We start from the raw sequence: 27,642 nt of genomic DNA, 5'->3' as shown, positions 1-27,642 counted from the left end.
TGTATTTTTTTTACAATTACCCTTCAATTTTATATTAGTAAAATTGACCATTGCATAAAGATAATGGTAGATCAATAGTAATGAAAAGTTAAAGTTCATGCATTTAGTTAATATCGAATATGAGATCATTATTATTTTATTTTTGTGCATATATCAATATTATTGTATTAATCACTTAGTTTATAACTCTAAAATTTACGTACTCTCTTCTTCCCGGTCAATTTTATATCTTGATGATAGATAGATATCAATGCATTAAAACATTTTGAGGTGACTACATAAGGGCTTCTCAAAACCCAATTGTGATGATGTTTTAGTTTTTACACTTATGTTTGTTAAATGTGGTTGATATTATATTATTAATCTATGTGGTTGGTGTAAAAACTAGACACCGTGATTAATTTCAGTATCAACCACTTCTTCTCCTAAATCTAGATTAAAGATCTTCTCCCGGAATTTCAATTATAAACCTGTGAGCTTTTCAATTTAATTTTGCATTCGTTTTTACTTTTCAGGTAACATTATTTTTCACTATTTATTTTGTTATTTATTAGTCACCACATATTAACAAAAAAAGCCTCACAATCTTACTTTTATTAGCCTTTTCATGGTGGGTGCGCGTGAAACCACTTAAAATGTTCATAATACTTGATTATTACTAATTTTTTTGTTAGGAGATCTTATCCATGAGTTACAATATTTTTTTATGGGCTAAGTGAAAGAAGTATAGACTTCTTCATTCAACTCAATGTGAGTTCTCCTTCAACTCTCTATTTACCTGTCGTTGGCTTATCCTTTCATCAACGGAACACACCGCTTTGACCTCTCGTCAGGATGACTTTCGACACAAGGATCCCTAATGGATCTACTGACCACTTACGCTTCAATGCTCTATTGAGCCGTCGAACCATCGACTCTGATACCACTTGTTGGGAGATCTTCATCCATGGGTTACAATATTCCTCCACGGGCTAAGTGAAAGAAACATAGAAGTGGACTTGACACCACATCTTGACCCAAAACCTTAAGGTATTAGGTCTATGGGTTCATCCACTTATATGCTTTTTAACTCATCCATTTTTGCTCAATGTGGGACTTCTTCATTCACACTTGGAATGCCCAACATCTCCCCCTCAAGTGTGAGTTCTTCTTCGAGTATTAGATACACCAGAGCTCAGCTCTCTATTTACTTGCACCATTGTTGGCTTATCCTTTCATCAACAGAACATGCCGTTTTGACCTCTCGTCAGGAAGACTTTCGACACAAGGATCCCTCATGGATCTACCGACCACTTACGCTTCAATACTCCGTTGAGCCGTCGAACCATCGGCTCTGATACCACTTGTTGGGAGATCTTCATTCATGGGTTACAGCATTCCCTAAAAATTTATTTATAATAGAGGAAACCCGTGGGTATCCATTGTAGTCGAGAGTACCCAGAAATATCCGCGAATACACGCACACGGGTACACGTACGGGTACGAGCAGGTATGAGTATTACTCTTCTATTTTAAAATGGGTAGCGGGTAGCTACTACCCGTGTCTGCCCGTGCCCGTTGTCATCCCTAAAAATAATGTACATGTCCCAGTTGGATTAAATGTATCTGATGATATAAGAATTTTATATACCACATATTTTATTGTTCATTTTTAATCATTATTAATTTTTTAGTTAAAAATAATATAAATGAATAATAAATAATATAGATTAATACATAAATATTACACTATTTTAATAATGACATTCATTTCATTAACTTTTATGATTGTTACGTCAACAAAAGGTAGCGTTATATTCCTAAATTAATCATAAATCATAATTACAAAGAGACATATAGGAGTAGATGTGAGCATTTTAAGTCAAGGTTTAATTTTGTTGCATATAATACTTTGTTTCAATTATTAAACATTACTAGTAATTTGATAACATGTCAATACAAAACATTACTAATATAAAGATTTATAACACTTACTATATTAATCACTATTCATTTAGATTATTTTAAAAAAAATTAATAATAATTAAATATATATATATATATTATAGTTACAGTATATAAACTCATACATTATAAGTATAAAGATTTTTCCTCATAAATAATTGAGTATACTACATATAATTAAGTGTAACGACTGGCATAGATAAGATGATATGGATGAAAGATTTCTAAATAAAAAAAGGGAAAGTACATGGAAACTTTTTATATTTTATGTTTTTACAAGTAATTACCATGTATTTTTTTTACAATTACCCTTCAATTTTATATTAGTAAAATTGACCATTGCATAAAGATAATGGTAGATCAATAGTAATGAAAAGTTAAAGTTCATGCATTTAGTTAATATCGAATATGAGATCATTATTATTTTATTTTTGTGCATATATCAATATTATTGTATTAATCACTTAGTTTATAACTCTAAAATTTACGTACTCTCTTCTTCCCGGTCAATTTTATATCTTGATGATAGATAGATATCAATGCATTAAAACATTTTGAGGTGACTACATAAGGGCTTCTCAAAACCCAATTGTGATGATGTTTTAGTTTTTACACTTATGTTTGTTAAATGTGGTTGATATTATATTATTAATCTATGTGGTTGGTGTAAAAACTAGACACCGTGATTAATTTCAGTATCAACCACTTCTTCTCCTAAATCTAGATTAAAGATCTTCTCCCGGAATTTCAATTATAAACCTGTGAGCTTTTCAATTTAATTTTGCATTCGTTTTTACTTTTCAGGTAACATTATTTTTCACTATTTATTTTGTTATTTATTAGTCACCACATATTAACAAAAAAAGCCTCACAATCTTACTTTTATTAGCCTTTTCATGGTGGGTGCGCGTGAAACCACTTAAAATGTTCATAATACTTGATTATTACTAATTTTTTTGTTAGGAGATCTTATCCATGAGTTACAATATTTTTTTATGGGCTAAGTGAAAGAAGTATAGACTTCTTCATTCAACTCAATGTGAGTTCTCCTTCAACTCTCTATTTACCTGTCGTTGGCTTATCCTTTCATCAACGGAACACACCGCTTTGACCTCTCGTCAGGATGACTTTCGACACAAGGATCCCTAATGGATCTACTGACCACTTACGCTTCAATGCTCTATTGAGCCGTCGAACCATCGACTCTGATACCACTTGTTGGGAGATCTTCATCCATGGGTTACAATATTCCTCCACGGGCTAAGTGAAAGAAACATAGAAGTGGACTTGACACCACATCTTGACCCAAAACCTTAAGGTATTAGGTCTATGGGTTCATCCACTTATATGCTTTTTAACTCATCCATTTTTGCTCAATGTGGGACTTCTTCATTCACACTTGGAATGCCCAACATCTCCCCCTCAAGTGTGAGTTCTTCTTCGAGTATTAGATACACCAGAGCTCAGCTCTCTATTTACTTGCACCATTGTTGGCTTATCCTTTCATCAACAGAACATGCCGTTTTGACCTCTCGTCAGGAAGACTTTCGACACAAGGATCCCTCATGGATCTACCGACCACTTACGCTTCAATACTCCGTTGAGCCGTCGAACCATCGGCTCTGATACCACTTGTTGGGAGATCTTCATTCATGGGTTACAGCATTCCTCCATGGGCTAAGTGAAAGAAGCATAGAAGTGGACTTGACACCATATCTTGACCCAAAACCTTAAGGCATTAGGTCTATGAGTTAATCTACTTATATACTCTTTAACTCATCCATTTTTGCTTAAGGTGAGATTTCTTTATTCACACTCAGAATAATACCCAACATTTTTTAACAAGGTTATGCTACTTATACCAGAATTAAGATGTAGTTGAAATGGGAAATAGAAAACAAGGTTATGCTAATTATTTTTACTGTTGGGAACAACTTATCTACATTACTGGTGTAGATATATATATATAACGATTCTACTTTGTACATATCACATGCCATCATGGAAGATGTAGTTGAAAGGGGAAATAGAGAAAATGTCGGGAATAAGGATGAGGATCACTTATCCTCATTCCTATCTCACTTGAGTTCCCACCTGATTAGAAGATTTCATTTAATAAGTAAAAAAAAAATTATAATAACAGAAATTAATATTGTTTATTTTCTATGAAGTTTGATTGGCTTGATATAGGAAGACAATATTTTTCAGGACAAAGAACCATTGGCCACAAATAATAGTCAAAGGAGATGTAGTGATCTTAAAACATAAAAGTGTGCATTCATGTACTACTTGCACTGAAATTCAGGATTTGGTTCTCAACCCTAGGTTTGAACTCTTATGCTTTGTTTGGTTTAGGAGAGAAAATGAGAAGAAAGAAACATGTGAGAGTGAAAATAGAGAGAGAGAGATGAGAAAATGAGCGAATTTTCATATTGTTTAGTAGAAGAGAAATTAAAGAGAAAGAGAAGAGAATAAGAAATAGTGTTATGTTGTAAAAGACAAAAGTACCCTTTAGTAAAAAATAATGGAAAAATATTATTATATTTTTAATTATTCTAAAATCCAGTGTATCTATTATAATACAAAATTTATTTTAGATTTCATTAATAATTTTTCAAACTTCTTTAATTGTATTTAAAAATTATTTAACATATTATATATATATATATATATAATTAAATTATTTTTGCTCCGCTAATAATTTTTTAGTCTTCTCATGATATCATAGAAAGTCATTTTACAAGTTTATATAGAAAATGTAGTATATAATATAATACCTACAATGTCTTCATAAGTGGATCCAAAATGTACTCCAACCACTAACTCATTGTTGTAATGTATTAATATTATACATTCTGTAATGTGAGTATATCACAACAAAAATAATAATGAGTAACAACTACCATGTAGAAGAAAAAATAATCAGGTAGCAAATCCAGTAATATATAACAATGAAGAAGAAAATCCACAAACAAAGAAAGAAAGAAATAAAGTTATGCATCCCACGTACCAAATCCAGAAATATAAATGAGATAACACTGAGGAGGAGAAGAAGAAAAAACTGCCACCAATGATAAGGTATGACAAGTAATTTAGGTTAAGGTTTTTTATGGTATTTTACAAAATATAACATTTTTCTCTCATCTTTCTCTTCATCTTTGGAGAGAAATAAATTTTGTGGAACCCCACTTTCTCTCATAATTCTCTCTCTTCATCTTCTTTCTCTCTATATTCTCTCAATCCAAAGGAAGATTTAGTTTAGGTGATAGTTTGAACTTAAAAATAGCCCTAAAAGATCTTTACGGAAATGATGCAAGTTTTTAACTTAACTCAACATCCTAAAGTTTTTTCTTTTTTCTTATTTAGGATATGTTTATGAGTTGAGTTTTGAACACAAAAAAAATTAAGAAAAATTGAAATTTTTTAAAGTATCTTAGAAGTACACTTGATAGTTCTTAGCCTTTCTTTTTTATCAATTAAATTCTAAAATCAACTAGAAAACATAATCTTAATGAATAATAATATGCATGTATTAACGGGTAAAACTCACCTATCTAGTTGTTGCCGGCAAATTCACCAATATGGTACACTTTGACCGAAAATTTACGGTTTTAGTGCACCTTTTTGAAAAATTACAAAACTAGTGTAATTTTTCTGAAATCAGTAATGGTATTGCCGATTTATATACTTTTTTTTTCTCTCACTCCCCCCAAAATCGGCACTAGGAGGAATTTTATTAAAATATTTATTTTTACATTCTCCCCCCTAAAGCGTCAAGGGGGGATTTATATAATATATTTTTTTTTTGCTCCTCCCCCTAAATCGGCAATGAGGGGGGAGTTTTTGTTTTTTTTTTCTCCTATCCCCTAAATTAGCAATGGCGGAGTTTTTGATTTTTTTTAATTTGTGGGAGTTGTATTATTAGTTGTAGGGTTTATTTTTTCAAACACTAACCCTAACAACACACAACATAATAATTTTTATCAACCCTAACTCTAACAACAGAACACAATAATGAAATATTTTTGCAACACTAATATTGTCAACTAAAATTTTTAAATAATTAAAATTTTAATAGTGTTAGTGTTGCAAAAATTATTATATTTTTGCTCTTCATTAAAATTTTAATTGAAAATATTAGTGTTGCAAAAATTAAAAACTCCCCCATTGTCAATTTAGGGGATAGGAGAAAATAAATAAATAAAAAACAAAAAAAATAAATACTCCCCCCATTGCCGGTTGAGGGGGAGGAGCAAAAAAAATTTTATATAAATCTCCTCATTGACGATTTAGGGGGGAGAATGTAAAAAATTTTTTTTAATAAAACTCCCCCTAGTGCCGATTTTTGGGGGAGTGAGAGAAAAAAATTATAGAAATCGGCAATATCATTACCGATTTCAAAAAAATTACACTAGTTTTATAATTTTTCAAAAATGTACACTAAAACCGTAAATTTTCGTGCACCATATTAGTGAATTTGCCAGTTGCCCATAAAGGTCACGTACCCAAGTTTTTCCTTCTAATTTGTTATATTCATATATTGGTTTCCTTTAACCTTCACTTTTCTTGGCATCTAATGCCAAGTGAAAATAGACACGAAAATAAGAAAATAGAAAGAAAAGCATTGAGTAACGTATTGAATTTGAAGGTTGAGTAATATGCAAAAAACATTGAATGGGAGAAAACTCCAAACTAAAGAAAATGGAAGAAACTAATAGTGGATAATGAAATGAATAGCTCGTGATTTCTTTCGTTTGCTTTTACATTACCTTTTCAATTCGTCAAAAGGACAATAATATTTTATTTTTTTGGGGTCCAAAAACCAATGATTTTTAGTTTGAGAAAATTATGCTTAGTAAACAATCCATTGAGAGCATCTACACCTTCTAAGTGAAGACAAAAAATGATGAGGCCAGCTTGATAGAAGATAAATACTTATATTTATCTACAATTTGAAAAAAAGAATTAGAACATATGCACCAACAAGAAAAGTACTTTTGTTTCAAGAGCATTTGTTTTATTAGTTGTTTCCTTTTGTTATTTTCCCTCAACAATAGAATTATATATATTTGATAAAACGTAGATGAAAGAGAAGCTAGAATGATCCACGTATTATTAGTTCATTTTCCTGAATAAAATTATTGGGAATTTTTATTTTAGTCCCTTATTTATTCTCTTAGTTTTTAGTTTCAACTTTAGTTGATCATTTTAATTTCAGTCTTAAATTGGCAACATCATCAATTAATACGATACTGATCACATATATGAGTGTTAGTAGCACCGTTGTTAAAATAGCAGAGTAATGCATGAATGAGAAAGAAGGAGAAAAATAAAGAATGAGAATCAAATTTTTTGTATAATCTTTCTCATTCATTAAATTAGAAAAGGATACAATGATTTATATAATGAAACCAGAAAAACTAACAACCAACTATCTAACAACTAACTATCTCGACAATGTTTTAACAACCCCGCAAGTTGGAATGTGTCCAAGCTTGGAAATGATTGTGTTGAATACAACGATATACTCTACTACCTCCTCTCCTCTTGCTGGTAAGGGGATCTTTATCTCCCAATCTTGAAATCATAATGAGAAGCAACAACGACGCTTAACCACCATAGGCAAAAATAATTTCATCCAAAGCTTATTCATATTTTTGACAGAAGCACACCAATCATAACAGATGAAATAGAGAAATGAGATGATCCTTAATCTTGATCCTTATATGTTGCTTCAATGAGGAAAAATTACACACTATAATGTTATGTTGTGTGTTTAATGAATGAGAGGGGTAAATAAACTATAGTAATAAAAAAATGAGAAATAATTTAGGGTAAATAATAAAGAATAAGAAAAGAAAGCATCTTGCCAGCTTATTGTAGAACATGTTTTCGTGCTGGACACCCTTAACACTATTGCACTTGTAGTAACCCCTTGGATGAGGTGAACGTTTAATAGGGTTCTGTCCATATTTCCTTCAAGAATAATCATCAATCAAAGATATCAAGATAGTCTTGCCACATCATAGCTTCCCATTTGAAAGATTCAACTGCTTCATTTCTTTTTGCTCAATAAGATTGCTAAGCATCTCGGATTCTTGGTCATGTTGTTGAACCCAAAAGCCTTGTGCACTGCAAGGCACTATTGGGTCTTTTCCATGGGTAAATAAGGAGCAAGAACACAATCTTCTTTCCACTTTCTCCTTTGATGCCTACAAGCAGCGCATGCATGATGATTTGCATTGTTCCCTTCCTTTTGGGGCTAGAAAATTTCTTAGCATACAAGCCTTCCTAATAGTGCATGTAGGTAAATTTAATTCTAGGACACCACCATAGAGTTTGTTAATTATTTCCATATATTGCTATTGCAGTTGCATTCTTCTTGGAAATTCCATTAGTTGCATTCTTCTTGGAAATTCCATTAGTTGCATTCTTATGATGACCACAATCAAGGTTGGCAAGATTGCTTCCAAGCTCTCGGAGATGCAAGAAGATTTTGTGTAGTAGTTTTGACTAATGGATAAAATAGATGAATAGAAACATATGCTGAAGCCTTCAAAATAGCAGGAGATATGAAAAAGCCTTCTTGGTGAATCAAGAAGTATGAGAGAAAATCATAAATGAGAAAATAGAAACTTTCTATATTGAATTTTGGTCACAAGGAATAAGGGAATCACCATTTATATACGCCAATGCATAATTGATAACTAACTAGTTAATCTATTAATTAAACTCTTAATCGATTAACGAAAACAATATTAACAACTAACAAACTGAAATCAGCTAACGACTTTAACAATCATCACTAAGACTAAAGGCAAAATTTTAGGTTATAAACGTCCAAACCATAAAAATAGGAAATTATTAATTAGTAATTTTTCAGAATCAAAAACATATTTAAATGTAATTAATTTGACATTGGGATTCAGTTATCTTTATAACACCAACGTGTGTTGGTTTAGTGGTACATGGTTGATTCCCCTTAAGCAAAGTCTTGGATTTGAGTCTTGTAGATAGAAAAAATATTCACTGCGAGAGTTAACTCCACATACCTATAGATATTCCTGTCTCAGACATGACGTGATTGCCTCCAATACAAGAATACTTATGGGAAATAAAAAAAAATTATTTGTATAACAAATTGTCTCCATTACTTTCTAAGTATCATGATGAAGCACATTTGGGTATCCATCTATAACCAATAAGTCAAAAGTAGAATCATAATATTATGTTTATGAGCTTATTCATTTATATTTTCTTTATCTACTCCATTCTCTCTTATGAAACTCCCACAAAAGTTAGAAATTATCTAGATTCCAATAAGGCATTCTTAGTTTCTTCTGTATGAGCCAAACAACATCATAAATAAACCTATTAGAAGGTCGGGTCAATATATTCAATGAACTAATCCCTTTTAGATTTGTGGGTCGTCTATCTCCCATACTTAGAAACTAAATAATTAATTATGCATATGTTATGTACAGTAGCCGATTGTATACTTTACCAAATTCTTATTATTCCGAGTACACGATCAGCGTTTAATAGATTAAAAGATTCCTTAAACATTATGTCACAAGTTCCCTATTTTTTGTGTGTATTAGAAGAAAACTTTGTTGGAAAAAATAAAACCAATTTTAGTAACGATCTTAGTCCTCACTATTAGGGATAGAAATCAATTATTCATAAGAGTGTCTTATTTCTTGTCCTAAATCAATTAGATGTTATTATATAAATAAATAGATAACTTTTAAAAACAAAATCTAACATTTTTATATTACTTGTCAAAATCTAATTAGTTCGAGATATGAAATAAGATATCATTTGGGCCGATCATCTTTATCCTACTATCAGTTTTGGAACAGCTTTGTATAAGGCCAAATTATTTCTTATTAAGAGTGAGAATTTACTTGAAAACTATTTAAATAAATGATTGTAATAAAAATATTTAAAATATTACAAAACAATGAAAATTGAATTTAAATTAAATAAATTACACAAATTGGAAAGAAGCTACGGCACCTAAATAGGGAAGTACATATACTTTTCCACAAGTTGTACCATTATATATACTAGTCGTCATGATTGGTTAAAAAAATATTTAAATTAAAAAAATTAATAATTAATTATTTTTTAATCAATTATATATAATTGATAATATATGCATTAACACAATTTGTGGGACAGCAATATATACCCAAATATAACCTTTATGAAAGGTTAACATAAAAGGTGTTGGCAACTATAAATTAACCTAAAATATTAGTGTGTAAAGTGTAAACAACACTATTCTTGTTTAAGAATCATTATTCTGCAAAAGTTAGGTTGGCAATCAATGTTCAAATGACCTTCACTAATATTGTTTTTTTGAAACACAATCCTCAAACCTGGGCAATAAGCTACTGCCAAACCTTCTATATATGTCTTCATGTTAGACATGAACACAGGTACAGGAGTTATCTTTATATCCACCATTACATGTAAACTCTCATGTTCTTTCTTTAGTTCATCCAATTTCATCTTAGGGTTCTTCAATGCTTTCACAATTTCACTTTCTGTTGTGAAGTTCACCTCAAGCAATTGATGTTTATTCTTTTCAACTTCAAAACCTTCTGAAGAAACCCCTGCTATTACCTCATCATTGTGCATTATATCAAGCTTGAAATCATGAAAATGACCAAATCTTCCAGGGTTAGGGTTGTAAACTGTGATATTGGTGTACCAGTTTCCTTTTAGGGTTGGGTTTAGGCTGAAGTTCATAACCCTAAGGTCATTAACGTGATAAATAGGGGTTTTGGGATTTAGTGTCATTGCTGCTATAACAAACAAAATGATGAAGCCAACAGAAACTACATACAAAACCTTCATGATGAAGTTGATTTTTCTCTTCTCAGGGATCGCAGCGTGATAAACATAATCGAATTCGAGAGCCTCGTGATGTTTGTTCGAGAATGCAGTGACGTGTACTGGTTTTGTTTGATAACCTTGATGGTGGTAACCCGCTGCCTGCGGTGGTTGTCGTGGTGGGGGAACATCCCAATTTGATTGTCTACTTTCGTCGCAGGATGCATCCATGATGATTAATTTCTTGTCTATTTCCACATTAGGGTTACTTCCAAGATTCTTAATTTCTTAGAAGAGAAAAATAATTGATTATGTGATGACCTTTTTAATAGATGAGATCAATGAAATACAAACACAATTACATAATAATAGGGAAACAATGCGTGAAGATCGTAGGTGATACAAACACAATTACATGATAATAGGGAAACATGTAAGTATTTTCTGTTACCACAACAAATTAACTGAATCAACACAAATGAAGAACGTCAAAGTGAAATGAATTGGATTTCTTTGACAATCTTTTTCAGTTTGTTTGAGAACAGATTATGATCCTGGTGTGATGTTTCTATTTCCTTTTCAAACTATGACTTGGTATCTAATTATAAAAATTAGAGTGAATGTTTGATATATGACGAATCTAGACCCGAGAATGAGGAGCAATATAAATTATAAATTAAAATAATAAATTTTGTCATATAAAAATATGAAAATATATATGTTAAAATCATAAAATTTAACTATACAAAACTCATAACTCATAACTCACTTACAGTATATAGGTTCATCTTTTAAAATTCATGACTAATAAACTCATTTTCAATATTATTGAACATTTCCATATCAATATAAGTTATTAAGCTGTCATCCATTCATGCGTATCTCATTTGATTATATACCCTATTTTTTACAATCTTCATATCAAAAAAACACATTTTATAATTGTTGTGGGAATAAATAAAAACTACGTTAACTTTAAAAGAATATAAATTAATAGATAAACAATGTATTTCTCACTTTCAGCCTATTTTTATAAAAGATTATTCATTCAATCTAAAGATACAAATTCAACACTATACATAACAATGATATATGTCTCTAATTGATTATTAATTATCAAAAAATCATAAAATTTCACGAATCTAATCATATTCACCTTAACAAAACTTAAGAACAAATTGGTCCCGCTCAAGCAACACACACAAAGAAGCAATTCATCATTTTTCTCATAGAAACAGTCACAAAATGCTGTAAGTTGCATATTCAATAATTTAACACCATAGTGATTCTATATTGTGATAGCTTAGCTCTAACTCTATGTCCTAATTTACCACTAGGAAAAAACTTCTTCTATACAGATAAACTTCCAATGATTCTATCCATGGACTTGAACGATTCCATCCCCAAGCTTGGGGCAAGACTCCATGATGAGAATCGATTCTAAGAAGAGATCCCATAACCAATAAACATTGCTAAGATTTGGTGGACTAAAGAAATTAAAAAGCAAGATTTTGGTCACAAGGAATAAGGGAATCACCATTTATATACGCCAATGCATAATTGATAACTAACTAGTTAATCTATTAATTAAACTCTTAATCGATTAACGAAAACAATATTAACAACTAACAAACTGAAATCAGCTAACGACTTTAACAATCATCACTAAGACTAAAGGCAAAATTTTAGGTTATAAACGTCCAAACCATAAAAATAGGAAATTATTAATTAGTAATTTTTCAGAATCAAAAACATATTTAAATGTAATTAATTTGACATTGGGATTCAGTTATCTTTATAACACCAACGTGTGTTGGTTTAGTGGTACATGGTTGATTCCCCTTAAGCAAAGTCTTGGATTTGAGTCTTGTAGATAGAAAAAATATTCACTGCGAGAGTTAACTCCACATACCTATAGATATTCCTGTCTCAGACATGACGTGATTGCCTCCAATACAAGAATACTTATGGGAAATAAAAAAAAATTATTTGTATAACAAATTGTCTCCATTACTTTCTAAGTATCATGATGAAGCACATTTGGGTATCCATCTATAACCAATAAGTCAAAAGTAGAATCATAATATTATGTTTATGAGCTTATTCATTTATATTTTCTTTATCTACTCCATTCTCTCTTATGAAACTCCCACAAAAGTTAGAAATTATCTAGATTCCAATAAGGCATTCTTAGTTTCTTCTGTATGAGCCAAACAACATCATAAATAAACCTATTAGAAGGTCGGGTCAATATATTCAATGAACTAATCCCTTTTAGATTTGTGGGTCGTCTATCTCCCATACTTAGAAACTAAATAATTAATTATGCATATGTTATGTACAGTAGCCGATTGTATACTTTACCAAATTCTTATTATTCCGAGTACACGATCAGCGTTTAATAGATTAAAAGATTCCTTAAACATTATGTCACAAGTTCCCTATTTTTTGTGTGTATTAGAAGAAAACTTTGTTGGAAAAAATAAAACCAATTTTAGTAACGATCTTAGTCCTCACTATTAGGGATAGAAATCAATTATTCATAAGAGTGTCTTATTTCTTGTCCTAAATCAATTAGATGTTATTATATAAATAAATAGATAACTTTTAAAAACAAAATCTAACATTTTTATATTACTTGTCAAAATCTAATTAGTTCGAGATATGAAATAAGATATCATTTGGGCCGATCATCTTTATCCTACTATCAGTTTTGGAACAGCTTTGTATAAGGCCAAATTATTTCTTATTAAGAGTGAGAATTTACTTGAAAACTATTTAAATAAATGATTGTAATAAAAATATTTAAAATATTACAAAACAATGAAAATTGAATTTAAATTAAATAAATTACACAAATTGGAAAGAAGCTACGGCACCTAAATAGGGAAGTACATATACTTTTCCACAAGTTGTACCATTATATATACTAGTCGTCATGATTGGTTAAAAAAATATTTAAATTAAAAAAATTAATAATTAATTATTTTTTAATCAATTATATATAATTGATAATATATGCATTAACACAATTTGTGGGACAGCAATATATACCCAAATATAACCTTTATGAAAGGTTAACATAAAAGGTGTTGGCAACTATAAATTAACCTAAAATATTAGTGTGTAAAGTGTAAACAACACTATTCTTGTTTAAGAATCATTATTCTGCAAAAGTTAGGTTGGCAATCAATGTTCAAATGACCTTCACTAATATTGTTTTTTTGAAACACAATCCTCAAACCTGGGCAATAAGCTACTGCCAAACCTTCTATATATGTCTTCATGTTAGACATGAACACAGGTACAGGAGTTATCTTTATATCCACCATTACATGTAAACTCTCATGTTCTTTCTTTAGTTCATCCAATTTCATCTTAGGGTTCTTCAATGCTTTCACAATTTCACTTTCTGTTGTGAAGTTCACCTCAAGCAATTGATGTTTATTCTTTTCAACTTCAAAACCTTCTGAAGAAACCCCTGCTATTACCTCATCATTGTGCATTATATCAAGCTTGAAATCATGAAAATGACCAAATCTTCCAGGGTTAGGGTTGTAAACTGTGATATTGGTGTACCAGTTTCCTTTTAGGGTTGGGTTTAGGCTGAAGTTCATAACCCTAAGGTCATTAACGTGATAAATAGGGGTTTTGGGATTTAGTGTCATTGCTGCTATAACAAACAAAATGATGAAGCCAACAGAAACTACATACAAAACCTTCATGATGAAGTTGATTTTTCTCTTCTCAGGGATCGCAGCGTGATAAACATAATCGAATTCGAGAGCCTCGTGATGTTTGTTCGAGAATGCAGTGACGTGTACTGGTTTTGTTTGATAACCTTGATGGTGGTAACCCGCTGCCTGCGGTGGTTGTCGTGGTGGGGGAACATCCCAATTTGATTGTCTACTTTCGTCGCAGGATGCATCCATGATGATTAATTTCTTGTCTATTTCCACATTAGGGTTACTTCCAAGATTCTTAATTTCTTAGAAGAGAAAAATAATTGATTATGTGATGACCTTTTTAATAGATGAGATCAATGAAATACAAACACAATTACATAATAATAGGGAAACAATGCGTGAAGATCGTAGGTGATACAAACACAATTACATGATAATAGGGAAACATGTAAGTATTTTCTGTTACCACAACAAATTAACTGAATCAACACAAATGAAGAACGTCAAAGTGAAATGAATTGGATTTCTTTGACAATCTTTTTCAGTTTGTTTGAGAACAGATTATGATCCTGGTGTGATGTTTCTATTTCCTTTTCAAACTATGACTTGGTATCTAATTATAAAAATTAGAGTGAATGTTTGATATATGACGAATCTAGACCCGAGAATGAGGAGCAATATAAATTATAAATTAAAATAATAAATTTTGTCATATAAAAATATGAAAATATATATGTTAAAATCATAAAATTTAACTATACAAAACTCATAACTCATAACTCACTTACAGTATATAGGTTCATCTTTTAAAATTCATGACTAATAAACTCATTTTCAATATTATTGAACATTTCCATATCAATATAAGTTATTAAGCTGTCATCCATTCATGCGTATCTCATTTGATTATATACCCTATTTTTTACAATCTTCATATCAAAAAAACACATTTTATAATTGTTGTGGGAATAAATAAAAACTACGTTAACTTTAAAAGAATATAAATTAATAGATAAACAATGTATTTCTCACTTTCAGCCTATTTTTATAAAAGATTATTCATTCAATCTAAAGATACAAATTCAACACTATACATAACAATGATATATGTCTCTAATTGATTATTAATTATCAAAAAATCATAAAATTTCACGAATCTAATCATATTCACCTTAACAAAACTTAAGAACAAATTGGTCCCGCTCAAGCAACACACACAAAGAAGCAATTCATCATTTTTCTCATAGAAACAGTCACAAAATGCTGTAAGTTGCATATTCAATAATTTAACACCATAGTGATTCTATATTGTGATAGCTTAGCTCTAACTCTATGTCCTAATTTACCACTAGGAAAAAACTTCTTCTATACAGATAAACTTCCAATGATTCTATCCATGGACTTGAACGATTCCATCCCCAAGCTTGGGGCAAGACTCCATGATGAGAATCGATTCTAAGAAGAGATCCCATAACCAATAAACATTGCTAAGATTTGGTGGACTAAAGAAATTAAAAAGCAAGATTCGAGTTAACGAAGTTTATCCAGATTGAAGAATATGTAGAAAAAAAAGTCTAGAGTATATTAGGCTTTGTTTTACGAAGAAAAGAATTGATGACTTTGAAAAACCACCTTTTTATTTGGGAGTTGGATAATAGAAAAGGAAAAGTTTTGGAGGATTTCTCAACCCTTCGATCCCGTCATGTATCTATTTTTATAGTCCCTCAATTTTAGGTTATTTATAGATAAGATGTAAAATACCTAAATATTTCTAGTAATATTATATAATTATATATTATTTATTTCTCATTGTTAAGCATTTTAAAAGAAAATAAAAAACATTCTAACATTATCATTAATTTACCTTTATTATCTAAATTTCATACTCTCGACTTCCTTTCCTCTTCTCTTCCTTCCCATTCATGATCCTTTGATACCTTTTTTTTTCTTCTCACAAATCCCAAACAAAACTTAATATTTTAGTGAACATGTTTTCTATTTAGTAGGATATGTATCTTGTCATTGTAATATTGAGTTGAATGAAAATTAGAGTTTCCAATTGGTAGAGTTTCCTCTCCCAAGATACGGTTTAACCATCTACATCTATCATGTATTTCCAAGAAATGAATAGCAATGAATATGGGCTTACTTGGGGTATTAGGGTATCCGTAGCTTCGATCTTAAATGTAATGTGACTATGAGTCTTACGTAGAGTTTAAGCTTGAAATAATTTTCATGACTATTGCTAAATACTCTAATTGGACCTACCAAAATTTGTATCGGCTTTCCTTGTGACATGTTGCTAGTTTATATTTTTCAATATTTTTGTAAGTTTTTATAAAATATCACTAATTTCAAAGGATCGTTAAACTTAAATATATATATATATAAAGATCATACAATTTATTATAAAAAAACTTAACAATTTAATATCATTGAAAGAATTTCTTATTGTCTTATAAATAAAATTTTACTTTTTTTTTAGAGACATTACATGCTCACAACTATTGGAAGAGAGATTCCTTGAATTCTTTTAATATAAGAGTTCATTAGCAAAAATATATAATATGAGTTGAATTATTTTATAAGGGTAAGGTCACCTTAGTTTTTAGAACATATTCTAATTTCATAAAAACTTTAATGAATAGATACAAGTACAATATTAATTTTTAAATAATTAACACTTCCTAATTTGAATTATTTTCACGTTGGCCACCATATAGTTGGGTGAGAAGCCTTTTCTCCAAATAAATGTTAGGCATCACGCGTTATCAAATAATTCCAATCTCTATGATTAGTTATGATCCCCTCACCAATCATGATATTTTCAAGGGGTGTCATAGATGGGTCTATATCTACTATCCAACTGTTTTATGGCTCTGCATGTACTAAGAGATACGATTGATCAGAAAAATATTTAATAATTGGAATTTTAACTTCAATAATTTTTTCAAACAATCAGATATGATAATTTAGGACAACAAATGTACTCCCGTCATAGATCACCCCAGTTTAACACAGAGTTCCAATTGACATGGAGAACTACTTCATCTTTAACCATAATGTTCTCCCAACCAAGTGAAGAATCAGATAATTTCAACATAAAACAACATCATAATCTCCATGTTTCACTTCTATCCTTCACATTGACATACAAACTTGTGAAAAGGGTAAGCAGGACCGAAGCCAATCAACTAAGCTTAACTCTTGGCACTCATCGACACTTGAGTTAGTGACATTCAATTTCTTGCGTTTCCAAAATGCCCAATCTTTAGAACTTTAGAAACTATAGGGATGCCTAATACATAATTATTTCTATGTCTTGACATTTTATCAAAATCATGTTTTATCTGAAAGTTTATCTTTAGAAAAAGATTCAAATCTATAGTAAAATTATGAACCAAAAGGTACACAAATTCAAGGAAAAGGGAAATTTACTCAAATCCATCATCATGAAAGTCTCCTCAAAAGCTATAATTTTAATTTTTTTCATAAATGACACTGGTTTAGAAAAATCAACTAAACTCGTTGAAATCTAATAGAATTGAACTAGTAAAGTAAGTCTTTTATCTTGATATTACGATTCAATTACTCACATAACATTCTCTGTCACTACTCACTCATTAACATACTACAATATCAAATGATAATTTAGGACTAAAGGCACTTTAGATGAAGACTACAATGTACATATGTGTTGACCTTCCATGCTTTTGAATGGTGCATGGATAGGTTTCTTGCCTGGCAAGATATCCGAATATGCACTACACATAGAGGACTGGGGAGTGTAAATGATGATCAAAGATCTAATGTCCCTGAAAAATCATCTATTCATGTCCCTAACTAATCAAATACTAACAAGTAATATAAAAATATTAATTTACGTATTTTTAACTTTTCTTTTTAATCAAGTGTCAATTTCTAATTGGATAAGAATACAAATGTGAACATAAAATGAGACAGACGATCTTGATTCATAGATTATAATCTAAACACTCAAACAATTGACTTGTAAGTAATGTAGCTAACAAACTGACTATAGAATCTTTTTTTGTCCCTTATTAATGAGAAGTACCAACTAAGAAAATAACTCCCCAAAGTACTAAAATATATATCTTAGACTTCTACAAGTCACCTGGTTTATGAGCTCTAGTCAAAGTGCTACATCCTCACCGGATAAGACTAATTTCTCTAACTTAGAGAAATTCTAATTAACACTAAACTAACTAATTTTTAATTCTAATTACATTATTTAAACTATAATCAATCTACATAAAAATAAATCATAAATTTTCCTAAAGTTCCGTGATTCTAAACTTACTAGCTATGTACTTTTTAAAACTACCAACTTATAAACCTATAAAACTACCACTAGAGTAGGTAAACTTCTTCAAGTAAGCTGTAATATAAAACAATTTTTTTACTATTCAATATTATTTATAAAAATAATATGTATGCATAAACATAGAGAAAGACAGATTTTAAGTGGTTATAGAAGAATAAACACAAAATATATATGAATGATGAATGATATACACTAATAATGTAAAAAACTTTTACCCATACTCATTATATATATATCAGAGTCTGGCACAAGTAGCTTATAATGTAATTAGACATTTGTCACCATTGGACATTCATTCAATACAGAATTACAGGAATTAGACTAACAAAAATAACAATTTATTGCATTCATGACTAGTTCAACAAGAAAATAAAATCAATGAAACGTGCAAAGAAGTGTGGACCGAAAAAACTGTATAAAAAAAACAGTGCACTATTGGATAGCAAAACAGTTTCAACTTTCAACATCACTCCTATAATTCTATTCACATCCCTCATAAAACAAACCCTTCTTTTCTGTTTTCAACTACAATAAAATCACCACCAAGTTTTCCAACAAAAAGAAACTTCCTAAACTACCCCCATTCCCCAAAGGGGGCAAAATGGTCTTAACACCATTACTATGCAATATGTATAACCTATACCCTATAGTTACCTAATAATAATGAATTAATTATTAATGTCAAAAAAGTGGTATTGGTAAATTACTTGATATACCATACTATTGTTATCGTATACCACACCACACCGAATCAATTTTCCTTTTCAGTTTCTAGAAAAGCCTTCAAAGATAACCGATAAAATTTAAAACGTTACTCATACCCGGTTCCTTTGACGGGACGGGCTACCGGTCCAGCCGGTGACCTGAAATTAAACGTCACCGTGTCAAACACGCACTGATGAAAACCACCGTCGGTTGCCGTTGAACACTCTTCGCAGGTCACAACTCTGCCTTCGCCGGAGGCTGCGGCGGCGGCGGCGTACGGTGTTTCTCTTTCGAAGCGTAAATTGCCGATTCGCATAGTCGTTAGGTACCGTTCCGTTTGCATATGTAAATCCATCATGCGATTCTCGTACTCGGCGCGACTCAGAAGCGGAGACATTGCAAAAGGCACGGCGGAGTTCCGCCGCAGTAGCACGACGTTAGACGGCGGGTGGAGGTTGTTGATGTTATCGTGTTTCGTTGAAGCTTTGTTGCTGCGAATCTTGTTCCTCTTGGGGCGTTTGGATCGCTTGACGAAGAAGAACGATGAGGCGGTGGCGCCGGCGGTGTTGCGGACTATGGCGGCGAAGTTGACTTTTGCGGTGATTGGAATTTTCCGGTTGGAACCGAAGGAGGCTAAGTAAACAGAGAACTGATGCGGTGAGATACCGATCTTGTGGCTCAAGAAGGAAAGAAAATTGTTGAAATTGAAGGAGGAATCGACGGTGATATCACCGACGTTAGTTTCCGTTTCGCCGTCGAAATAGACGACGGAGAAGGTAGCGCCTCCGCCGTCAACCATTTTGCTCCGATGAGAAGATCAGTTAGGGAATTAGGAACAGAGGGTTTTATGGATGAATTGGTAAATAAATATAGATAAAGAATTGATGTGTTAGGGGTAGTTTGGTAATTAGAATGAGGCGGTAGGGGTATTAATGGAAACTGGATCAGTTTGTTCACTTGGGACTCAAGTATGCCAAACGAGTCATGTTAATGTCGTTTTGGAACATGAAAGAGAAGGCTAGTGTTAATAATAATAACAAAATTAAAAAGAGTAGAGTAGAGACCTTTTTATGACATATACTTTTATTTTCCTTAAAAGGAAACATAGCAAGTATGTGTTATATTATTCTAAATCAAAGAGTAAGAAAAGAAATATGTATTTATTAATTGAATGAATCATTTAATGAATTATACGAAGTAAATTATAGAGAAATTATTCAACCTATTATATAATATATATATATATATATAATAGAAAATAAAATAGACTTAACTTTACCTAACCTAATTGACTGATCTATTTTGCTCTTATTTAATCATAAAAATTGAATTTAAAATAATGGTTTGTTATATTAACTCAAAATAATAAAATATATTTCAAGATACCCTCGAAAATATTGACGAAACACCAATATACCAACATGTATTTTATTTTTAATCAAACAAATTAATTGATTAACTTATAAGTTACAATTGTCTTATCTAACACACTTGAATAACGGTTAATAGCATCAACATTTTAAATTGTGCTCACAGCTACATTTAAGATGCATTTTTGCATTTACAGGAAAATGCGGCCAATATAATAATAATTGTGGCCACAATCCAAAACTGCAATATTGCTACCGACCACAATCATAATTGGGTAGTGCAATTTAAAACACCAATGGAATGAACTTATAATTCTCAAGAACAAACATAATAAAATGAAGAGGTCAGCAACATATTATGTGCTTACAATTTGATGAACTAACTAAAACAATGTTTACTCCATATAATCACCTCTTGAACATTTTCCTCACTAACACCAAATAGTTCACAAGAAATGTACACATAATACCTTTGGATTTAATTTCGGTATTGGTCGGTGTGTTAAGAATTGAGATTTGAAGGTGAATATCTTTATGAAAATATTAGGAAGTAAGCATAGATCCATCAATCTCACCCTTAACCATCACACTAATACCAATTGCTCATGAACGTCATTAATAATAATGAAATTATGCTTTAATATATTACTATAATATCAATTTAGATATTTTAAATATAATTATATAATATTAATTTATAATATATATATATATATAATGTATTTATATGTCAACACTAAAACAATAAAACGTCATATATTAAAAAAATTAATATTTATGAAATGTTTTTTACAATGTGATTATATCATTTATTTGTTTACTTTTATCTAAGTCGTTGATAAACTAATTAATGATGTATTGATAATTAAGAAACTATTATTGAATAAGACGTTGATCTAGTGGTGAAAGGTACACTAAGATCATATAACAATCAAAATGTCAATGATTTGATTCTTGTGAAAGAAAGTCACGAATCCCAAAAGATATTAAGTTCTTACCAAAAAATAAGAAAATATTATTGGTAGTACCAAAAAAATTACAAAACTCTTATATTGTCTTGTATAAATATTAACTTTTTAAATATGTTCTGTTTTAGTCTTGATAGTTACATACATTAAAATGTATTAATAATTTAATATTTATATATAATATACTAATAATTATATATTAGTATTATATAATTATATTTAAATTAATATTATGATAGTATATTCTAGCATAATCTTATTATAGTGTAAAAAATCTTTTATCATCACGCATAGATATTGAATAAGAGAGGGGAAGGAGGTTCAAGGTTGAGTTTGAAGTTGTTTTGGGATTAGGGGAGTGGAAAGGAGAAGGTGAAGCTCCTAATAGTACCTTGTTTTCAGAATGTTCATTTGTGGAATAGACCATTACTAATGCTCTAAACAATCATGCAAATGGGTGATTTCATTGTGACTCAATTCACCACTAAAATTATTGGGGATGTGGACAAAGTAGACTTCATAAACTAGGAAAATAATATTCTCCAATAATAGAGAAACAAGTTATTGATTTTGATTTTATATTTAAGATTAAAAACATCATCATATTACATCATCATAGAATTTTCCCCCTCTATTTTTATGCACTTCCCTATCCGGTAATAAAGAGAAATTGGTAACTCCTATACTAGTTGGGTCAAAATAAACTTTAATGTTTCCGTGCAAGAAGAGCCACTACAATTGTTTGTGATGCTGTGGAATTTTGTTTGCGGCTATTTGGTCTATACTATAGGAGCTAATCTTTACTCCTAAATTGAGGTTGAGTTTAGATAAGTATCTAACTATGCTAAATTTGTTTGAGCATTATGTTATTATTATAAACTTTAAGATATAATTTATACGGGTTGAGATTTTCTCTATTAAAGCAAGTATTATAAAAACCATAGAAAACATAACATATTAAGATATTTTTATATTTCTACATATAATTGAACTTGAATTTATCTTCATTTATGTTTATCTTATTATTTTATCTTTTGTTATAATTTCTTATTATCTCATCACTTATAATGACTTTGCCTATATAGTAATATCTCCTAACGAACTTATACTTGAGTTAGTCAACCTATCTTATTTATTTGAAACATATATAGTGAGTTGATTTTTTTTGTATATTACTAAGGGTATCCCTTTATCCTATGGACAAGGAGTTAATCCTTTTTTGGGTTGTATGACTGCGTTTCTCAACAAATATTACTCACAGAAATTAAACAATTTACCTTTTGATTATCCTATCGATCTAGTGACATTTTATACTAGGTTTTGTAATGGTTACTGTTTTGGTGCCACTTTGTAACGAGAGGGCACTTGTGCCGCTTCTAATGATATCTTTATCTTATGACACATGTGACAAGAGATACCAACAAAGCGTTGGTTTAATGATGTAAGGTACCACTCGATCCCCAGAATGACTGAAAGATGAAATGTTCGATTCATGATAGCGATACTTAGGAAAAGCAACCATGTACTCCGAAATGGATTAATTCTTTATTCAAAAGTGAGGGGATATCCTTGACAGTACAAAAAAAAATGTATAACAAGATATTAGAGCCGGTCCACAATCACCATTTTTTTTGTTTCAAGTAGTGTGTCATATCCCTTTAATTCTCCAACTAATTCATATTTGTTTAAGAGAAAATAGTTTATGGATGTTTGTATTTACTAGTTATAAAGTAATCCTCTTATTTATTTAAACCAATTCTCTACCAAATTGTGACAGGTCTCAAATTGGTTTATAAATGGTAGAGTTAGGCTTTGGAAGCCAATGGTGGAAGAAATGTACATAGAAGAGATGAAAGAGATGAACATAATGATTCTAAGGACAAATCAAGCAAGAACAATGAAGATGATCCTTATATGAAAAAGATAGTCCTACAAGACAAAGGTCATGCAACTAAAACTGAACCTAAAAGCTTCAATCTTAAACAACAAGGAAGTCCTAAGAAACCAAGGAACAACCATGAAATTATGCATGCACCAAATAATGTTCCTTCTATAAACATGGATATCAAGCCCAATGAAAAACTCTCAATGAAATTTGGTGATGAGTACTCTTTTATGAGAAACAAAACAAACTACAATGGTGGTTTTGGAGAATACCCTATTGGTGATATTGGTAGGTTTGATGAAGAACAATTCACACCAAGGTTTCAAAGTAATGGTGTTTCACTTCTTGGTCTTGACTCAATACCAGGAACATATCAAACATTTCTCCAAAACCAAAACATTCAACTTGGAAGAAGCATCGATATTAGTGAAGAAAATGAGTTTGGTGTCATAAACACTTCCCATTCTCATGAGAGTATCAACATTAAAACCCAAAGAGGTTTGCAGCACAATTGTTACCAGATTTTGTGGCCTAAATAAGACATTGTAGGGTGGGGAAAGGTGGAACACAGATCTGCTATCCCGGATCTTGTCCCATATACTGTTGTTTTTGCTTTATTATTATTGAGCGAACTAATATATGAACCAGAACACAAGACAACAGATCTATGTTCTCAAATGTTGTAACAAACCGCACACTAGCACACACTTTTTGGGGAGTAATGGAAAATGTAGTGTATAGAAAGAATGGATTTTACTTTTGTGTTTATACCATGCATGGAACCATTTGTGTTCCTAGATAGAAAGCTTAGGGGATTTGAGAGTATATGGTTGAGCTTGTATATTATTTTTGCAAATTCTGAAGGTGGGATACATGGGTTAATGTCAAAGTTTAATTTGGTATAAGATACCAATATCAGATAAATCATCTTATTTGATGTTATAGAATATTTGTATTTGCATGCATATACCAAGTAGTGTAAGATTATAGAGTTAGTACTTTTAGCATGTTTATTTAGTATAACACTATCTATATCTATTTCAAATTGTGAAATAAATTTCACTATAAAATAACTATATATATATATATATGTAGCTTTGTTCAATCATATTGGCAAACAGCTAAATCAATATATAATCAGTAATACCAAGCAAAAGGAAATAAGTCAAAGTCATTTCATAACTATATTTCACGATTCTCAATTCTTTCCAATTATTTCATTATCCTTTAAAAATCAACTCGCAAACAAACCATTAATATATAACATCAATTATGCATCATCATTCACCATTTTGCTAACTCTGAAATCAGTCATTTCAAAACTACATTCTCTGCAGTTTAAAGTTAGAAATACAATGTTTTACAATCTCTATAACACAATTTACACTAAATGGATGAGAATGGATATCATTAAATTTAGTTCCCTGCTACAAAAATTTCCATTTTCATGCAAAAAAGAGAGAAGTTGTTTTCTTCTAACAGCCTTAACTAGGATATGAATCTTGGATTAGCAATCTTATAGAGAGAAACTGAATTTGTGAAAGCATCAAATTGAGTTTGTCATAGCATGTTCATCTTCTATCAATGATAATCTTCTTCTAGCAACCTTAGACCTATAACACCATACTTCAAATGCTTCAGTTAAGTCTGGATACTTAATATACTCATTTCCTAACCATTCAGTTAAAACCTCGGCCTGATCCCCAGATGGCAATGCAAGAATGATCGAAACAAAACTCGACTCTAGGGATTGCCATAATTCGCCATCGATTTTAAGCGTCATAGCATTCTCGGAGTTGAATGTAGCGGAATCAATCAAAGGTTTTGTAACCCTCACAAATGGAAGCCACACTTTCATAATCTGAAGCCGATTTGCGGTTGGCAGTATAACAGTACCATACCCAATTGCTTCTAAAACCTTTGAGAACACCTCGATGGCTCGCAACTTTATCTCAATGACTTCAATTGTAGAACTTCCTTGCTCAAGCACCTTGACAATTTTTTCCGATGCATCGAACCAGTACTCGACAAGTTCTCTCATTATTTCTAACTTGCTCAATATCTGACAAATCCATGACACGTCAGTCAAATAGGATCGAAACAACTGAATATTCTCAGCATCGGAAAGTGGTTCTGTCGAATCACAGGACAAAACTATTAACGAGTTGTTAAACCTGGAAAATAGTCTGTTCACACATTCTTTAACCTCGTGCTTTATGTTGTCATCGGCTGTCAATAAAGGGGCATCATCATCTTCGGTTATCATGTACTCAAGTTGCTCCTGTGTCGAAGACTTAAGATCACTCATCGATGCTGGAGGGGATGATGTAGCAAACCGGATGGCCGAGACAAAGATGTTTACGATAGCTGACTGGTTAACTGGTTGAAGTCTAGCAAGGACAGGCTCGGCTTGTAATCCCAACCGAGGTACAATTTTCAATATCTCCTCCTCCTCCGCCTCTTCCCATGTGGCCGCTTCCAAGTAGTTCACACATGCAGTAATAATTTGTGGGCATCCTAGCTCAACCGCCACTTGGAGAATGCCAAGAGCATTCCTGACACCATGCCACAAATCATCAACTGAACCATCTATGACAACGTAGAGAAGGCGTATAAGGTTTACATGGTAATCAAAATCCAATTCTTGGCAATAAACATCAACACAGTTGCGCGAATCAAGGATTTGACATGTCGGCCAGTTCTCAGACAGCCTGTCAGCAAAGTACTTGCACTTTTTTACCAAAATCTCTGAATGACAGTATAGCCAATCATCTCGACCTTCCTGTGTGCGTAGCCTGACGACAACATCACTAGTCGATCGGTCACCAATCACGCATGTAGTATTTTCTTCTTTATTCTGAAAGAAAAAGGAGAGGCTCAGACACCACACATTCAAGATTCAATAATTGAAATATGGAAGAGCTGAAGTCTGCTATTATTAATCTTGCCGTGTCGTGCAATCTACTCTGTCTCCAGCTTGAAATAGTTTAGCATCACAATCATTTACTTATAGGTTTGTAGTCATATAAGAAACTTAATGACATTCAAGTGATTTCCGAAGTTGGAGTAAACTATTATTATTTCAGAAAAACAATAACAACAACCAAGCCTTAACCCCACTAGTTAGGGTCGGCAATGTATTCGCTGAGTCGAAGCAATGAATTCTCAGACAGATTTTCGTTCCTCCCGACATTTTCTAGACTTGCCCCTAAAGTAAAGCATAAACTACTATGAGACAGTAGCCTGGACTAGTGATGAGAGGTATCATAGTTTCAAACCTCATTGCTGCCATTGTACATAAATAATGTAACAAAAGCATATAGAAGCTAATAAAAACTTTATAAGATCATATAATTGAAATTTGATTGACAAGGTAAAAGAGAAGGTTTGGAAAATGATGAAAAACAAACTTACCATAACCTGAGCCTCCACTGAAACCAAAACCACTATCACAAAGTAGCAAAATTTGTACACATAATAGTATCTGCAATTATAAAAACAACAATTAGAGTTTGGTCCAAAGTAGCTTAAACCCAAATCAGAAATTGGATCTTGCAGCAATTATAAAGAACACAGGAATAGTTAACAATAAACATTAAGCAAATGGTCAATTTCATATTCCATATATGAGAAGTAGATTTGAGGAAGAACCCATGATAAAAAAACAAAACTTTGAAACAATAGACAGCATTTAAGTAAATGGGTAGAAGCAAAAAGAACAAAAACATAGTACCAAAACAAAAAAAGTTCGGAGAAATTAAAGATACCACTTTGGATCCTTAAAACGGCACCGTTTCAATGTGGTGTGTTAATTCTTATAGATAGAGGGTTATGAGTGTAGAAAGGTGAAAACTTGAGGGTGAGGTGAAGAACAAAGATGAAGGAAAGTGAAGTGACA

General features: G+C 31.2%; 4 protein-coding genes and 1 pseudogene across 6 annotated transcripts; 1 reads left to right on the top strand and 4 right to left on the bottom strand.

Annotated features, from left to right (window-relative positions):
- On the bottom strand, positions 10,228 to 11,016 carry LOC109356174. The gene has a single exon (XM_019599511.1). It carries the CDS (start codon positions 11,014 to 11,016, stop codon positions 10,228 to 10,230), a length of 789 nt encoding a protein of 262 aa, XP_019455056.1.
- Positions 13,929 to 14,717, bottom strand: LOC109356173. The gene has a single exon (XM_019599510.1). It carries the CDS (start codon positions 14,715 to 14,717, stop codon positions 13,929 to 13,931), a length of 789 nt encoding a protein of 262 aa, XP_019455055.1.
- Positions 19,315 to 20,503, bottom strand: LOC109355965. The gene has a single exon (XM_019599270.1). It carries the CDS (start codon positions 20,318 to 20,320, stop codon positions 19,628 to 19,630), a length of 693 nt encoding a protein of 230 aa, XP_019454815.1. The 5' UTR covers positions 20,321 to 20,503; the 3' UTR covers positions 19,315 to 19,627.
- LOC109356476 lies at positions 23,636 to 24,340 on the top strand (annotated as a pseudogene).
- On the bottom strand, positions 25,117 to 27,642 carry LOC109356557 (BTB/POZ domain-containing protein At3g05675). 3 transcript variants are annotated; one of them, XM_019599937.1, is made up of 4 exons: positions 27,478 to 27,607; positions 27,159 to 27,228; positions 25,269 to 26,601; positions 25,117 to 25,235 (listed from the first exon to the last, which is right to left on the bottom strand). In XM_019599937.1, the coding sequence occupies exons 2-3, from the start codon at positions 27,159 to 27,161 to the stop codon at positions 25,291 to 25,293; spliced, it is 1,314 nt and encodes a 437-aa protein (XP_019455482.1). In that variant the 5' UTR covers positions 27,162 to 27,228; positions 27,478 to 27,607; the 3' UTR covers positions 25,117 to 25,235; positions 25,269 to 25,290. The 3 variants fall into 3 exon arrangements, with proteins under 3 accessions (XP_019455482.1, XP_019455483.1, XP_019455481.1); XM_019599938.1 differs by having other exon boundaries at positions 25,117 to 26,601; positions 27,512 to 27,642; XM_019599936.1 differs by having other exon boundaries at positions 25,117 to 26,601.

This window comes from Lupinus angustifolius, chromosome LG09 (genome assembly GCF_001865875.1).
Source record: "Lupinus angustifolius cultivar Tanjil chromosome LG09, LupAngTanjil_v1.0, whole genome shotgun sequence".
NCBI lineage: Eukaryota > Viridiplantae > Streptophyta > Magnoliopsida > Fabales > Fabaceae > Lupinus > Lupinus angustifolius.
This window is presented reverse-complemented; position numbering and strand designations above follow the sequence as displayed.